The 16,685-nt window shown below is 36.2% G+C and overlaps 3 protein-coding genes across 44 annotated transcripts; 1 reads left to right on the plus strand and 2 right to left on the minus strand.

Moving 5' to 3' along the window:
- Nucleotides 1-180: 180 nt before the first annotated feature.
- On the minus strand, nt 181-2,425 carry LOC112726743 (malate dehydrogenase, cytoplasmic). Of its 2 annotated transcripts, none has more exons than XM_025776258.3 (4): nt 2,260-2,425; nt 1,057-1,532; nt 519-891; nt 181-437 (listed from the first exon to the last, which is right to left on the minus strand). In XM_025776258.3, exons 1-4 carry the CDS (start codon nt 2,297-2,299, stop codon nt 343-345), a joined length of 984 nt encoding a protein of 327 aa, XP_025632043.1. In that variant the 5' UTR covers nt 2,300-2,425; the 3' UTR covers nt 181-342. The 2 variants fall into 2 exon arrangements, with proteins under 2 accessions (XP_025632043.1, XP_025632042.1); XM_025776257.3 differs by lacking the exon at nt 2,260-2,425 and adding an exon at nt 1,778-2,100.
- Nucleotides 2,426-3,438: 1,013 nt separating this feature from the next.
- LOC112726744 (uncharacterized) lies at nt 3,439-8,062 on the minus strand. Of its 41 annotated transcripts, none has more exons than XM_072208709.1 (14): nt 7,776-8,059; nt 7,422-7,651; nt 7,022-7,141; nt 6,806-6,890; nt 6,559-6,622; nt 6,268-6,439; nt 5,818-6,016; nt 5,678-5,728; nt 5,536-5,586; nt 5,381-5,440; nt 4,950-5,071; nt 4,798-4,863; nt 4,395-4,584; nt 3,439-4,025 (listed from the first exon to the last, which is right to left on the minus strand). In XM_072208709.1, the coding sequence occupies exons 6-11, from the start codon at nt 6,303-6,305 to the stop codon at nt 5,063-5,065; spliced, it is 408 nt and encodes a 135-aa protein (XP_072064810.1). In that variant the 5' UTR covers nt 6,306-6,439; nt 6,559-6,622; nt 6,806-6,890; nt 7,022-7,141; nt 7,422-7,651; nt 7,776-8,059; the 3' UTR covers nt 3,439-4,025; nt 4,395-4,584; nt 4,798-4,863; nt 4,950-5,062. The 41 variants fall into 41 exon arrangements, with proteins under 41 accessions (XP_072064810.1, XP_072064797.1, XP_072064789.1 ...); XM_072208696.1 differs by having other exon boundaries at nt 5,536-5,595; XM_072208688.1 differs by lacking the exon at nt 4,798-4,863 and having other exon boundaries at nt 4,950-5,074; nt 5,536-5,595; nt 7,422-7,493; nt 7,601-7,651; nt 7,776-8,052.
- A 3,134-nt stretch (nt 8,063-11,196) lies between these two features.
- LOC112729642 (uncharacterized) lies at nt 11,197-13,920 on the plus strand. The gene is made up of 6 exons (XM_025779809.1): nt 11,197-11,575; nt 12,005-12,192; nt 12,277-12,396; nt 12,495-12,581; nt 12,654-12,996; nt 13,097-13,920. The coding sequence occupies exons 1-6, from the start codon at nt 11,197-11,199 to the stop codon at nt 13,918-13,920; spliced, it is 1,941 nt and encodes a 646-aa protein (XP_025635594.1).
- Nucleotides 13,921-16,685: the final 2,765 nt, after the last annotated feature.

Genomic DNA, 16,685 nt, shown 5'->3' on the forward strand with positions numbered 1-16,685 from the left:
CATTGATGACTATTTGATGGCTACCAATCACAAAAGTTACTGCCCCTAGCATTGCTCTAATAATAATTTGTATTTTGGAAAGCAAGTGCAGAAAAAGAAAATGAAACGAACCATTTTTTTTCTAAATTAATAAACATCAACTCATCATCAGAGAGCCAAACAAGTGAAGGTACCAAAAGATAGAATAAAATAGGTAGAATTCACTTGCAATTGTTTTCATCTGTTAATTTCACATGAACACACGCACACACGAGTTTTCACTGATAAAATAACCACTCAAACACCAATATCAGAGTGTACTAAAACTGATGAGTTATTATATTCTTCTACGATGAAACGTCATCAGTTGAGACATGACTTAGCCAATTCTTTCTCCTCAATGAGCTCTTGGGCAGTTTTATCCATCTTTTCCCTTGAGAATGCATCGATCTCTAGCCCTGAATTATTGCCAATGTGTCAAAGAAAAGGAGCATGATAAATATGAATATAAAATATGATAATAATAATAATGTGCCTACCCTGTACGATGCTCCATTCTCCTTTCTCACATGTAACCGGAAAAGAGTAAATTAGACCAGGTTGAATATCGTATGAGCCATCGGAATATACTCCCATTGAAACCCAGGATCCCTTGGGAGTACCAAGAACCCAGTCACGTATATGATCACAAGCAGAGCTTGCTGCGGACAGTGCACTAGAGAGCTTCCTAGCTTTGATGATGGCAGCCCCTCGCTGCTGAACGGTGGCAATGAAGTCGTTGTTCAGCCATTCATCGTCGCCGACAACTTCCCTCACAGGCTTCTCCTGAACGGTGGCATGGTTCACATCCGGATACTGGGTGGAGGAATGGTTGCCCCAAATTATGACATTCTTGACATCGGTGATATGAACCTGAAAACTTATTTTATTAAAATAACGTCTTTTATATGATTAATACAACTAATTCAGTTACGGTTGTTTTCACAGTGAACTGCACCTAAGTTTTCACCTTTAAATTATCTAATAATTTTTATCTAACAGTTTCACATAATAACAAATTCATCTTAAGATAAGAACCTTCGTCCTCTCAGAGATCTGAGCGAGGGCTCTATTGTGGTCAAGCCTAGTAAGGCAAGTGATGTTCTTGTCAGGAATGGACGGAGCGAACTCCTTGAGTATGAGAGCGTTGGTGTTGGCCGGATTGGCCACCACCAGCACCTTGCAATCGGCGGCGGCGTGCTTCTCAAGCGCGGACGCCTGCGCCTTGTATATGGACACATTCTTGGACATGACGTCTTTTCTTTCCATCCCTTCTTTTCTCGGGAATCCACCAAGCATGACCGCAATGTTGACCCCCTTGCATGCCTCTGCCACGTCGGTGGAAGCCACAATCCCTCTTAGAAGCGGCAGCGCCGCGTCCATCAGCTCCATCTTCACTCCTTTCAATGCCTCCGCTGCTGGCTCAATGTCAAGCATGTGAAGAATCACCGGCTGATTTGGCCCTAGCATTGCCCCTCTTGCTATCATTGCTACCAGCGCATACCCTATTTGCCCTATTTTTTCATTCATACATACATACATATATGGTTAATCATTTTATAACTCAAATATAATATACATAACAAAAAAAAAGTCTAGAGTTATCAACTTTTAACTAACATGTTTAATTTATTTATTAATAAATATATAATGACTAATTTAATAAGTGATTTTTTCGTGTACATAGCATTTTTAATAAAACGCAGATATATATAAAGCTGATTAAGGGCATTAAGTAATGAATTAAATCATGCCATGCCTGCAGCACCCGTGACCAATACTGTAACTGGTTCCTTCTCTTGATGGAGAAGACCACACATGTATCGAATCATCTTCCAAAACAAAGAAACACAAATCAAAACAAGAAGAATTTTTTGAGCGATTGTGTTGTTGATAATCTCCCATATCTTGTTTTGGATGAGTGTTTGGTCCACATTCACAATCTCCCAAAGAGGAATTTCCATGGTCAAGTTATTCACACGACCAAGACAAATTAAACAATCTACTTCATTAATATATATAAGATCAATTTCAAAAGAATCAATGAAGTGCAAACTTGTTCACTAAGGAAATCATCATATACCAAAACTATTTCCTCACGGAATGCATGCGGGAGAAAGAGAATCAATGGCCTTATACAAAAAGTAACGAATAATTAAACATTATAAACAATAAACTATACTACAATTAAATTAGTATGTATTTTTATATGAAGTGAAGAAGCAAATTGAAATGAATTACCAGCGGCGCCGGTGACAAGAACTCTAAGTGGGTCCACCATTGTAACGAAAATACTTGTTCTGAGGAAGCTCACTCACTAGTGTTAGTGATGTAATATGAAAATGAGAAAAATAATTTGGGTACGTAAACAAGTAAAAATGAGGGAGAGATAGGAGGGGTTAAGAATAAGAATGAATGACGGTAATTGCGGGTATTGATTAGACAGCACTACTAAGACGGTTGCTGGAAAGTGTCACCAACCAACAATACCAAAGAAAAAGTCTCATGATTTCCTTCCACGTGATCTTATATTCGATTCGCAATGCTTTTAGTTCGGAGTTAACTCCTACATTCGCTAACACTAACTTTATTTTTAAGAAAATGTTCGGTAATAAAATAAAATTAGCTAAAAATAGTTCAAAATTTTTTATTAATTTTTTTAATTATAATACATATTTATTGTTTGGTGAAAATTTATATAAAATTAATTTTATATGAAATTAATATTTAATAATTATTAGATAATTTAATAAATTTAATAAAATTATTTTCTAACAAATCTTAACAATTAATTTTACATAAAAATAACTGTACGTGAGTTTCACTTCATTGTTCTTTTTTTTACGCTCTTCATCTAATTTTTTCACCTTGACAAATATGAATAATTGACACAACTAGAAAATTGATTAATACAGACAGATTTACAGACAGATTTAGTCTTTATTACAGACGAATTTTTGGTTACCGACGAAATTATCGACGGATTTTGTCCCTCTGTAAAAGCCCCGTCGGAAATTATTTACCGACGGATTTTTTTCCGTCGGAAAATTACAGACGGATTTTTACCAGTTACCGACGGATTTTTCCTCTGTAAATTTTCTATCCATTTCCCAAAGGCGACGAACTTTCCGACGGATTTTCCGTCTGTAATTACAGACGGATTTTTCGACGGATTTTTCGTCTGTAATTACAGACGGATTTTTCGACGGATTTTTCGTCAGTAATTACAGACAGATTTTTCGACGGATTTTTCATCTATAATTTGAACCTTGGAAAATCATCTCACACTATGATTACAGATAGAAAATCCGTCTGTAAATCCGTCGGCAAAGTAAAATATAAATTTTTTAAAATTTTTCCATTGTAAAATGAATACTTTAGGTTTATTTTTTAAATTTCTTCCATCAAACACACTGTAAATTGAAAAAAAAGAGGCCAAAAATCATATAAATAAACATAATATTCATTACATGATACCTATAAAATTAGATGTTATTTTTCAACATCATTGGCCAATATCTCACTATCTCAATAAAAAGATACCCAAAAAAATAAACCATTAACAGAACTATAACTATTTACATTACTCATTGACACTACTAGTTCCTTCATTTTCAACAATTTAAACAAACAAGATTTTATATTGATCCTATTCCTTTGCATGATGGTGACTTGCTCAGAGCCATTGACAAATACACCTCCTGGATCTCCTTGTGGTTGTGTGTAGCCACTTCAAGTTAAACTCCACATCAGCATTGCAATATACAAGTTCTTCCCTTTGGTTTTCAAGCTAGCTGAGGAAATTGCAGCCAGTCTTTTGTTGAGTCGCAACCAGGTTCGCATTGTTGGAGCTAATGCAGCAAATCATCAACTAAAGAAAACCACTGTTCTCTTAAATTTGGTGCCTCAAGGAGTTAAGTTTGATGATACAACAGCATTCTTGATATACAAGAAATTCTGGCACAAAGAAATTCTCACTGATGCTTCCCTTTTTGGCACAAGAAATTCTGGCACAAAGAAAATCTAATGGCTTATTCAACCAAAAAAAGAATATATTTCAAGGTACCTAATTACTTTCATGGCTTATAAGGCAACTCGCGAAATCTTAAAAACCAGATCCTTGTGACATTGATTAATGGAAATACTGAGATAATATTCTATATATTCTATTTATTTTAATCAGCAAAGGGAAGAAAACACAGTTCGTATTGACACATCTCTCTTCTTTATTTATAGAGTTTGCTGATATAGAAGCTGTCACAAAGCAGAGTTTCAAAAATTCATCCTTCTAAATGGTCTTCACACACACATCACAACTATACTAATATTTGGCAACTGAATTTGCCTTTCAATTGAAGCGCGCAATATAGATTTACCTCAACAAGGACCTTTGCCTTCTTTGACTTTAGCTTGGACAAAATAGCTTCATCTACTAAGAAATTGCCTTCTCAATCATCTCTGCTCCAATAAATTCTGTGATTCCAACAGTAGCAGCCATGTTTGATGTTTCTTCTCTGCTTTGCTTGCTTGGTTTCTTCAATTTCATCTTTCTTAGAAGTTAGAACCCTGGTTTCATTCAAAACAGTAGAATTCATCTAATGTTCACATGGCATTTGTTAATGAGACTATGTGATATTATAAGTCAGAAGAAGAATGAGGGAACTAGCCTAGATAGTTGTTATTTTAAGAAAAGAAAAGAAAAGAAAACACTTTATTATATGATAGTTGTTATTTTAAGAACTTGTGTTTGTTTTAAGTTTAAACTTGGCCAAATGATACCTTTCTCTGGTTATTTATCTTGATTGCTGCTTTCTCAAGCTCCTTGCTGCGATGTCCTCTAATATTCTTTTATATACATACAGATTCATCCTTACATAATTTTCAAACTACAGTTGTCCAGTGATCATATTAAATAGAAACTTGTTCCTTACCAAAGCATAAGTCTTTCCCTGGCACCTCTTAACCTCCTCCTCTCAAAATCTAGATCCCGCATTGCGGCATTTATCTCAAGCTCAAGAATAGAAACTTTAGCCCATGCTTCTTCTCAAGCTGCCTGCTAACAACAGCAACAAATATTTTCAGTTTCACATAAAGAAACTTCACCACCAAAAGAAGAGAAGTAAGAGCTAAAAAAAATAAATAACAGATAGAATAGAATAAGGGGGATATTGAATTAGAAAGCTAAAGCAACTTATTAATTAGAATTTATCAGTCTAGCAACATATAAATAAGATACTGTCATACTCTGAAGTCACATAGAAATAAGTCATTAACAGTAACAGCAATCAGTGAAAAGCAGACATCATTTAGACAAACACCTTTATACAAAAACATTCTTGGAACATGAAATTTCGATATCTACCTTTTCACTCTCAAGCTCTTTGCTTAATCTTCTTGTTTCCTCTTCAAGTTCTTCTATTTTCTGCTCCATGAATTTACATTTTCGTTCAGCGAAATAGTAAACAAGTCCAAAATATGAAAAGGGGACATAATACACACACAAAACCATATGATTACCTTTGTTTGATTTGCAGTGGTCAGCTTCTCCTCATGCAATTCAGTTTCCAACTGGCGAACCTTATTATCAGACACAACCATCTTTATTTATGAAATACACAAGTTGTCGCCCATTGTAGGTTAAACATAAGCAGAACCATACCAGTTTGGACCTCAAGGTTTCAACTAGCAAACACCTTTCTCTCTCTGACTCCTACAACATACAGAAAGAATGACAACTTATAAGCTTCAAAAGTAAAGGGAGTACAGTTTCTTACTACTTTAGCGACAAAACCTTCAAACCTGAAGCTTATTTATTGTTTCATGTAGTTCTCTTTCTCTTCTTAAGGCAGCATCAGTGTGTCGTCTTAATTCCTCTTGAGCCTCAGACTGGGCTCTAAAAACAGCAGCCTTTAGATCAGTTGTGGCCTTTTCCCGCTCTTTTCGCTGAGTCTGCTTGTCATCTAATTGTTCCTTGAGTTCAGCTATATTTACTTTCTGACTGCATGCAGAGGAGCAAGTGAGAGGGACTCAATTATCAAACATACAGCTAGCGTAACTAGGGTGGGGGCAAAAGGTTTAATAACAAAAATTCAATTCTTGTAAAAGTTTCCCTGATTCAAAGCAATTGACTTCCTAACTTATTATTGATGTTCAAATTTTGAACAACTTCACTCCTATGACACTTGCATCAACATTAAACACTAAAGAAGTGAAGAACTCAACAATCAAGAATTATTATATAGATCATACCTACTTATTATAGCATATGCTTCAGCATATGACTGCATAGAAGCACTCAGCCTTTCATTGAGGTCTTCAATGGCATGTTTCTGTTGAGCAGTTACTCTTTTACCATCGCCTAGTTCCTTGTTGTAATTCTTTTAATTGATCAAGTAACATTTTCGATTAGCAGCTGCATTATCTGGCATGGGGGAGGACAAAAGATACAAAATATTTTTTGAGGGAACCAAAAAACCTGAAATCCCATTTATTAAAGAAAAACGAAAATTCTGATTTCTGATAACTGGAAAGCATTCATACCGTGCTGAGGAAGAGCAGCAAACGATATAATATCACCATGGCAGACTTTGACAGCAGGACCATTCTTTTTTATAGAATCAACCATTCAATCAAATCAAATCAAAATAAAGAGGAGTAATCAATAGTTACAGGAAAATGCAGTCTCATTATACGACCTTAGGACAATGTATAATAGAATTTGAATGAAAGAAAGAAAATAGTAGAATTAAAATAGTAAAATAGGACATCTCTTAAGAAAGTAACATACCTAGGATACCATATACATAAATATCTTTGGAGCGATGATTAACAGACAAGCTTCTTAACATGGAAAGTAACCCAAGCTTAACACCCTAGACCATATCTCACAACTCAAAATACAAAGAAAGGAAAACAGATACAACCATAAAAGTGACAAAAACAGTGAAACAGAAATTAGTTATATATTAAACCTATTGTGAAATAAGCATATTCAGTTACAAACCTTTATCAGTGGGACAAGGGGAATTTGAATGGATGTTGGATAGCAACCAGGATTAGCAACTAAGCGTGCATTCCTTATTTCCTCCCTTAAAATCTCTGTTAATCCATATATAGCTTCTTTCTGGATACAGAAAATTAGATAAATTCAGTATTAAGAATAAAACAATGGCAACGGGTGACTGTAAGGAAATTCATTTTAAGTTTTGACACTATAGTACTAAAACAAATAATAAAAACATAATTCCCAGAATTTAACAGAAATCAAGATCGAAAAGTTAAATTCCTAATGACTAAATGCCACTAAATGCAGTGGATATAAGCATCATTAGTGGTTCCACAGTTTGAAATGAAAGGCAATTTAACAGTTTCAAAATGAGAATTTTGCCATTGAAATGTACTACCTGCAACTCCAGTGCCCTGTGTGGTTGGCCATACCACTCTTCATACTCAGATATATCACGTAAACGAAAATCCTACACAATCTCAGTTACAATTCTAATATATGCTAAACTTCATTTATATTCTAAAGAACAAGAAATTATAGTTTGGTTGGGGAAGAGAACTGTTATTTAGAACATACTGCTGAAAGGTCAACAATCTTCAAATGATTGGGAATGCCTCTAATTATTTCCTGCAAGAAAAAGCAAGAGAAAAAACAGGGATATAGACAGGGCTAGGGATAGGGATAATGAAATCAAAATAGAATCACAATGGAAGGGGTTAGGGATATGGACAAGAAGGAGGCGGAGGCCTACCTGAACTAACGGCGACGAGAAGAGATGATGACAAACCTCTGGCGACGAGAGAAGAAGCAGCGACGAGAGCGGCGCGGAAGGAGCTCATAAGACAAGAGCACGGTGGAGAGAGCTCATATGACGATGGCATCGAAGGGAGAAAACGCGATGATGGCGACGGAGGGAGCTCGTGCGACGCGAGCCGCGGCGGCGGCGACAGCGGAAAACGTCACATCTTCAAGGGAGAGAGAAGGCAGGGAGTAATTCAAGGAAAACGTGAAAAAGTGAAATAAAGCATTGGGAGTTTCGAGAACCTAACTCCTTATTCTAATATTTCAGATGGAAAAGTTTAAATTACAGACAGATTTTTTGTCTGTAATAATTTAATAAAATGTAGCATTTTATCTATTTAATTACAGACGGATTTTCCGTCTGTAACTATTTTCCACGGAAAAAAAATTAATTTTACCGACAAAATTATCGACGGATTTTGTTTTCCGTCTGTAATTTATGCTAATCTATTTTTTTGATTTTCCGACAAAAAATCCCTCTGAAATTCCCTCTGTATTTCCGTAGGATAAAATCCGTCGGAAATATCCGTCTGTAATAACTAGTTTTCTAGTAGTGTGAATAAGATATGATATTAACTGCATTAATACTTTAATAGTAATAATAAAAAATATACTAATAATATTCAAATTATTTTACCAACTATTACAAATATATTATCTACTATTAGTAATTCTACTAAATTTGAAGGTTTTTTTTTCTGTTACAAATATATTATCTATAATTTTATACTCATAACATCCATACTTTTATATACATAAAATGTTTATAATTACCGAATTTTTACAGTTAATATTACTCAATTTTAATATGAGATGTACATCAATAAATCGTAATTTTAAATTATTTTAATATTTTTAATTGATATTCATATGTATATTTATTTATTAATTTTAATCTAATCAGTTGATAATGACATTTAATAATTTATTTCATAACTTTCTTTCATATTTTATTTTTATTTTTTATTTTATAATATATATTTTATATATAAAAATATGATTTGTATAGTAGAAATTATTAAAATAGTTATAATTTAATATCTATATTCTGATATTTTGATATGTATAACATTTATAATTCAAGAATTGAAATTGATTTGTTATTATTTATTATTTATGATTTACTTTTTTATTTTGTAGGCCATAAACTAACATTTTTTTATGTTTTTTATTTTTAATAAATTGAGACTAACGAATTTGAGTGATTTTTTTTATAAAATATGTTGTGGTAATTTAAAAATCTTTTTTAGGGTTAATGATATAATAATTTAAGACTTTCATTTTAAAATAAAAATTGTATAATTGTGGATGTAATAAACAAATAATGAGGGAGAGATTTTTGAAATTTGATTCTCATAGAATTTGAAATAATTTTTGGTGTAGTTAAATAAAAAAAATATTTGCAAAAAAATTAATTGTGTTAATTAATTAAGCATTACTCAATCTTGTGGTGCAACAAAATAGTTTACCTCAGAACATATATGATACAAAGCAACTATTGTTTTTTTCTCGGATGAATACCTATTTCGACTGCAGATAATTTTATCGAAGGACTATGAGGTTCTAATAAAAGAAAATATTCATTTCAGCGGTCTGTAATATTGAATTTTGTGAGACTAATTAATTTCTTTTGTTAATGATCTCTCTGTAAAATATACTTATATGACACGTTAATAACTAATATATTCTCTATCTAATTTTATAAATAAAAATAATTTAAAAATTATTAACATTTTTTAGTTTTATACAATAAATTTAGTCAATATATATTTAAAAAATGTGACAAAAAAATAAATGACCCTAACAATTATTCCTAAAAAATAACAAGATTTCCAACCCAAAAAAAAATTGTTAATCCTAATTGGTTCTTAATGGATAAATCAACCATTTAAACATACTATGTAGAATTATTCCGTTGATATAAAGAGAAAATATTGGCAAAAAGACTAATCAGTCTTATAAAAATAAATATTAATAGCCAAAAAAGATATTTTTTATTGAAGGTCTTGTTGTCTTCTTTGAAATAATTGTCAGAACTGTTTAAAAAAAAAACATTTCTCTAATTTTTTTTGTAAGTCTTAATTCCTTTGTTAATATTTAAAACATCCTATTTTTATTCCCAACATCTTATTTTATCTTACTTTATTTTTTGGTCAAATTTTTTTTTTTTTCAAAAAAGATCCTTTCATTTATTGATTTTCTTTTAGATAATGATAAAAATCGTAATGGTAAGCAGTTATATTAGTGGTTGCAGTAATTTTTTTTTGTCTTGTGGTTGTTGTGATTTGAAAATAAATATGATAAAATAATAAGAAAATAATAACAGAAGAAAAAGCATATTTTTTTATAAAATAATATAGTTATGATAAAAGTAAGACTTTGAAAGCGTAAAGGATAAAAGTAAAACTAATACTTAACCAAAATGTTATAGCTTTCTTTTGCCAAGGCCAAAACGTTATGGATTAAGACATTAAGGCAATAATTTACTCTATGATATATCATCGTGCGTCATTTGTAAATTGTAACCATAAAGAATTTTCTAAATTATTACCCACATACCTAAAATTTGTGGCATTTCTCAAACGTATTTTTTCGGCTCAATTTTATCGAAATGGAAACTAAGTGTGTGCTTTTTTTGGATATGGAAGCATGGTGTGCTAGACGTAAATGTAGGACAGAATTTTGGCAGTATCACAGTGAAGAACTCGGACCGTGAGTTTTGTTTGTTTCTGAATTTTGCATCAGAAATCTCACGGTCCGATTTGCATGGCTTAGGAAATCAAAATATGGGATGCACCTAATCGGACCCTCCGTTTAGTGCAAGGCGCATGGTCCGAGTTCTATGCTAAAATTTTGAGAAGAACTCGGACCCTCCGTTTTTTGTACTTATGAAAATTGTTTTGGTTAACTGCGAGCACAAGTCGCATGGTCCGATTGCATTTTTTAAGATTATTTTAAACATGTTAACCTAGTCGAAGGGTGCGAGTTGTAATAAGTAGTTTATATAAAAGTAGAAAGTGAACTCATTACTCACTCGTGTCTTCCTCCCGAGCTTGAGCGGCTGCCCCTCCTGTTCTTCTTTCTCGTTTCTTCATTATTTGCTGTTTGACAGTTGAAAATCTTGTAGCTGTTTCTATGTTTTTTTTGGGGGATTCACAAAAATGAGTGATAGAGTGTTATTAAAGGTATATTATTTTGGTCAGATTTTACTACAAACATCTGAAGGAATAAAATTTATTTGTGAAAATCCGTTAGATGTTGTTATTCCTTTTATCATCTCATTTGAAGAGCTCAAAGGTGTGATCTGTGAAAAGATTGATTCTGAGAGGGCAAGAAAGATATCCTGTATGCTCTACAGATATCCCATACAGATGTTTGGTGGATTCATCCAGTTTCAAACCAAATATGTGACGGACGAGGCAAGCATGCAAGAGATGTTTTCAATGTATATTGAAAACCGGGCTCAGATCGCGTTCATCGAGTTGTATGTTGAGTTTGAACAATCTGAGGCTGACCGGAATATTGTAAGGGAAGATTATAATAGTGACAGTGAAGAAGAGTTCGAAAGTAACTACGAGTTTGTTGGTCCAGATGGAGATGAAGATCAAGGTGATGGAAATACGGCTCCAGATGTGACAGAGGTGGCAAATGCACTTGCAAACGAAGTGCCGTTTGAGGAGCCGTCATTCATGCGAGTTTTGGACTTGGAAGCCATGCATGTTCCGGAGTTTCCGGAATATATGACTGCAGGTACATAAGACGTCGTGTTTGAATTTTTTTTTTTAGTCAGATATTGATATAGTTATGAATAAATTAGTAATTAGTTGCCATTATATAACCATTCATTGATGTCATATTTCTTAGCATCGAACCGGCGGTCGAGCAGTTCAGGTGACTGAATCACTGGTTCAACCGCTGGTTCTACGTAAATAACAAATTAAAAAATAGCAGGATCGGTTAGGTTCCGGTTCATTTGGCTTGGTGGTCGAACCGGCATGTCCGGCCCGTAATAAATATTTTCTGCTGTTGTTCTTGTTTTAATTAGAGTGACACAATAACATGTTGTCAGACTCGGATTTATATCATACTAGAGGCGGTGACTGTAGATTTGCCCATATTATTGGTTTTGAAATCTCTGTGTCTTTATTTGATTTTTCCTATGCTGGTTTTCAATTGCAGAGGTTCCTATGGTCGCAGATGGTGAATTTGCCGTTGGTATGGAGTTCAGTTCCAGGGAAGCTGTTATTAAGGCGATAAAGGATTATACCATACGACGAAGCGTTGACTACCGGGTGTATGAGTCTGAGCCATTGACATTTTATGCAAAATGTACACAGTATGGGTCCGGGTGTGATTGGCTTATCAGGGTTAGCATGATCAGCAGGAAGTACTGTTGGGTTATAAGGAGGTATAATGGTAGTCACACCTGTACCAGAGCCACCATTTCACAGGATCATTCGAAACTGGATTCTATCACAATTGCGGAGGTGATAAAGCCTTTGGTTGAGGCTGACCCCTCCTTGAAGGTAAATTCGGTTATAGCAGAAGTTCAATCGAAGTTCAACTACACCGTCAGTTACCGGAAAGCATGGTTGGCTAAGCAAGGGCAGTGGAAAAAATATTTGGAGGTTGGGAGGCATCCTTTGAAGCGTTGCCTATATGGTTTCAGGCCATGTGTCATAAGGAGCCATCAGCTGTTGTCCATTTTGAGACAATACCTGCATATCAAGGCGATGAGGTGGTGCGTGATATTCAAGTACTGCATCGAGTATTTTGGAGTTATTACCCCTGTATTAGGACATTCAGACATTGTAAGCCAATTGTCCAGGTGGATGGGACTCACTTGTATGGAAAGTATAAGGGTTGTCTACTGGTGGCAGTTTCACAGGATGGCAACAACAACATCGTCCCAATTGCGTTCGCTATTGTGGAGGGAGAGACTTCTGATGCTTGGCACTTCTTCCTTAGTAACCTTCGTCAACATGTTGTCACTCGGGATGGTGTGGGTCTAATATCCGACCGACACGAATCCATCAATGCAGCTGTGGAACGCAGTAACGGAGCTTGGTCACCTCCTAGAGCTTTTCATATGTTCTGCATCAGGCATATAGAGTCGAATTTTCTGCGTAAATTCAAGGCACCGTACCTCCAAAAATTGGTCGTCAACATTGGTAACTATTTACTAAATTTAAGTAACTTATTAACATACATAACCGTCAACATTTGTTTTGACATCTACAATTATTCATTTTTTTTGTTGCTATCCTATAGGATATTCGAGGACGGTGCGAGAGTACGAAGTGCGTTACCAGCGATTACGGGAACGGGGGGAGGCGTACACGAACTGGTTAAACCGAATTCCTCGCGAACAGTACGCATTGGCATTTGATGGTGGATACCGATGGGGTCACATGACAACGAATCTAGTGGAATGCATCAATTCAGTGTTGAAGGGTGCACGCAATCTTCCTGTTACTGCTCTTGTCAAGGCAACATTCTACAGGCTAAACGAGCTGTTCACTAGAAAGAGAGCGGAGGCAGATGCGCGGATTAATACTGGCCATGTGTTCTCCGATGTCGTGACCTCCAAGTTGCATGCAAACCAACTTGCTTCAGGAAATATTCAGGTCAGTTGCTTTGACCGGCAGAATGAGGTCTTTGAGGTGCGTGAGATGCCAAGCGGACTAGAGTTTGCAGTCGATCTACGTGGCCTACGATGTGACTGCGGTGAGTTCCAGGTGGACCGGATCCCCTGCAGACATGTGTTCGCATGTTGCGCCAACCAGCGACTGGATTGGAAACTGTATGTGCATGATGTGTATAAGATGGAGCAAATTCGGCGGGTGTATCGAGCAAGATTTAGGCCGCTAGGTAACCCGACGACATGGCCTGCGTACCACGGTCCTCGCTTCGTACCGAATCCATATCTGAGACGCGTCTCGAAAGGTCGGCCCAGGATGACGCGCTTCTTGAATGAGATGGACACGCGAATGTTACGTCGTCCTAGGCGATGTACGCTATGTGGAGCTGAGGGACATAGTCGTAGCAGATGCCGTCGGTCAGCTGGTACAAATGCCGACGAAGATGCTCAGTAGGTTCACAGTATGGTAGGTGTAGCACGGACCTAGTTTGGCGTGGGTTGTCCATTTGAGATAACTTGACGTGATGTATGTAACATTGTGGGATATCACTCCAAACCTCACCACTATGTAACATTGTGTAACGTTTTTAATTTGTTTTTGGTTTAAAATAGTTGTTATGTCTGAGTTTTTATAACTTATTTGGTAGTTTATATCTGTTATTTTAATATATACTACAGGTATGTATTAAAAAACAAAACTGATACGTTTCACAGGTTTTCTTATTAAACTGGCCGGTCCGAATCACATGTCTTCTGACTGAACCGGCCGATCCAGTTCACAAGTTTTCTGACATGAACCGGCCGGTCCGATTCACATGTTCGCATGTTGAACAGGCCGGTCCGATTCACAAGTTTTCTGACTGAACCGGCCGATCCGGTTCAATGGCTAACTGATTGAACCGGCCGGTCCGGACCTATTTCCACAACCTGTACATCCAGGATACCTGTAACTTGTTATAATATGATCTCAATTTTCTGAATGAGGTATATTGACATGATATCTATAGCAATATTCTCATATCTTATGTACCCAAGCTACATATACTAGATCAATAATACCTGAATAGGGTCATTAATGCATAAATACTTTAAACATACAATAGAACTCTTAGCATAGTCCAGGTCAGTAATTCATAAAGTCCAACAAATACAAGTTACTCTAATACAAGTTACTCTAATTCATAATCACCAACACGTGCTTAATAGTTAAGTTAATAATCTAAACCACAACTACTTTCTGATGGCCCACTTGACATCCTTGTCAAAATTCTTGCATTTCTTGGCTGCCTTTTTCAAGACGGATGGAGTGTAACGATTAGCGCTGCGACGTGGTGGATCAACCCTAAGATTGTAACCTTTGGATGTTTCATCCGGAGTGCGTTCCTGACCTGTATACAAGTTGTAAAAAACAAGTAAAATTAAGTACATCAGTTAATCAAATCAACACATATACCACATATTATTTAGTAAGCATCAAACAGAGATGCCAATTATGAACAAAAAATAAATAACTGATCGAACATGTAAAGTAAAAGTACACAGCATAATACCATCATTACGAGATTCCTCATCCTCATCGAACTCCTCTATTTCATCCTCCTCGTCATCCGAGTCATCTTCGAGATACGCATCGGTCTCTTTCTCGAGAGTGTTAGCATTTTCCTCGATGAGTCCCATGGAAACACGGTTAGGGTTCTGAGTAAAAAAAGCTCCTCGTCCACCGTCACTCCTACTAGAGTCAACCGATACAAACCCCCCAGAAGCAACCGATGAGGTATGGCCCAGGTACCTCGCATCCAATGAATACCTACCTGCCATGAACTCAGGCTGATGGCCATATTGTGATAGTCCAGGATCTGCAGACATGAACCCAAGCAACTAGCTAAAAGAATCTCCTTCTCTTGCATCAAACTGTGAGGTTTCCCAATATTGTTGACTTAATGGAACTGATGGGGGGAACTGTGTCTAAGGTACATACTGGCTTGAGGACTGAGGTTGTTCTTCTGGAATTGGGTTTGGAGGTAACATATGCGGCGAATGTGGCTCTTGTCCTTCATTGTCAGCATCCATATCCTGACTACCCTCATCGGTTTCCTGATTATCCTCATCCATATCCTGATCGCCCTCATCAACTTCCTGATCACCTTCATCATTATCTTGACCAACAAGATTTGACAAGTTCAAGTGGTCCCCATATTTTGATCGGTACCAACGCATGTAACTATCTAACGGATGCTGTGAAGGCATGGGTAGCTCAAATAGAACGTAGTTATGCCTGTTTGACCAATGCATCACCCAAACTGAATGACTCAGTGCAGTGGCCCAATTGAGATTCTTGGGACCAGTCAGGACTTCTCCATGCGCCTTCTCTAGATTCCGCTCCTGATTAGGTTGTCCTTGAACAAGACCAAACTGTCGCCTAAACCTATCGGTAGCATGCCACTCGATACATTCAAATGAAACCAACGGAACTGTAGTGCTCCAGACAACCGACTGCATGTAGATTTCAGGCGGAATAATGTTTGGATCCACCCGATCCACAGCATAAGCAACCCAAACAAACTGGAAAAAAATAAAGGAACATAATGAACACAATCCACAATGCCAATTACAATAACAATGCTTTATAATTATGTCTCAGAACCTAAACCGGAAACTAATACTTCTTTAATTAAAACACACCTGCCCTTCCTGAAGTTCGTCAAATGCCTTCCTAAAGTGGTCTAACTTCAGATATCTATATCGTCGGTCACCACGCTCCCAGTTCCGCCACCTAATATGATATATTCAATTAGCTCAACTAGCATTAACTGAATCTTAAAAATCAAGATAACGGCACATATTCTCAAATTATTACCTGTTTGCTAGTGGAAAACTTCGGGGTTCCCTAGGTAGCGGCGATAGATATGGCAGCCTCATCCAAGCCCAACAGAGTAGAAGTCTTAGTGGACCATCTATTTCCTTGCAGTTATAACGAGATGCCCGACATAATGCCCTGTAGAGGTGTGCTAGGGATGCCGCTCCCCAACTATACTGTCCAATACTAACAAAATCACGCAGCAAGGGTAGAAATTTCCAATGCACACCTGCCCCAGACTTATCCCCAAACAAGATAGTCCCGATCAGCAACATAATATGGCATCTCACATACCTCTGTATACTGATATCATCAGTCAACTCTAAATTTTCCTTTAGATTTCGCAGCCAGGTAAGTTTTAT

The sequence above is a fragment of the Arachis hypogaea genome, chromosome 12 (genome assembly GCF_003086295.3).
Source record: "Arachis hypogaea cultivar Tifrunner chromosome 12, arahy.Tifrunner.gnm2.J5K5, whole genome shotgun sequence".
In the NCBI taxonomy this organism is placed as follows: domain Eukaryota; kingdom Viridiplantae; phylum Streptophyta; class Magnoliopsida; order Fabales; family Fabaceae; genus Arachis; species Arachis hypogaea.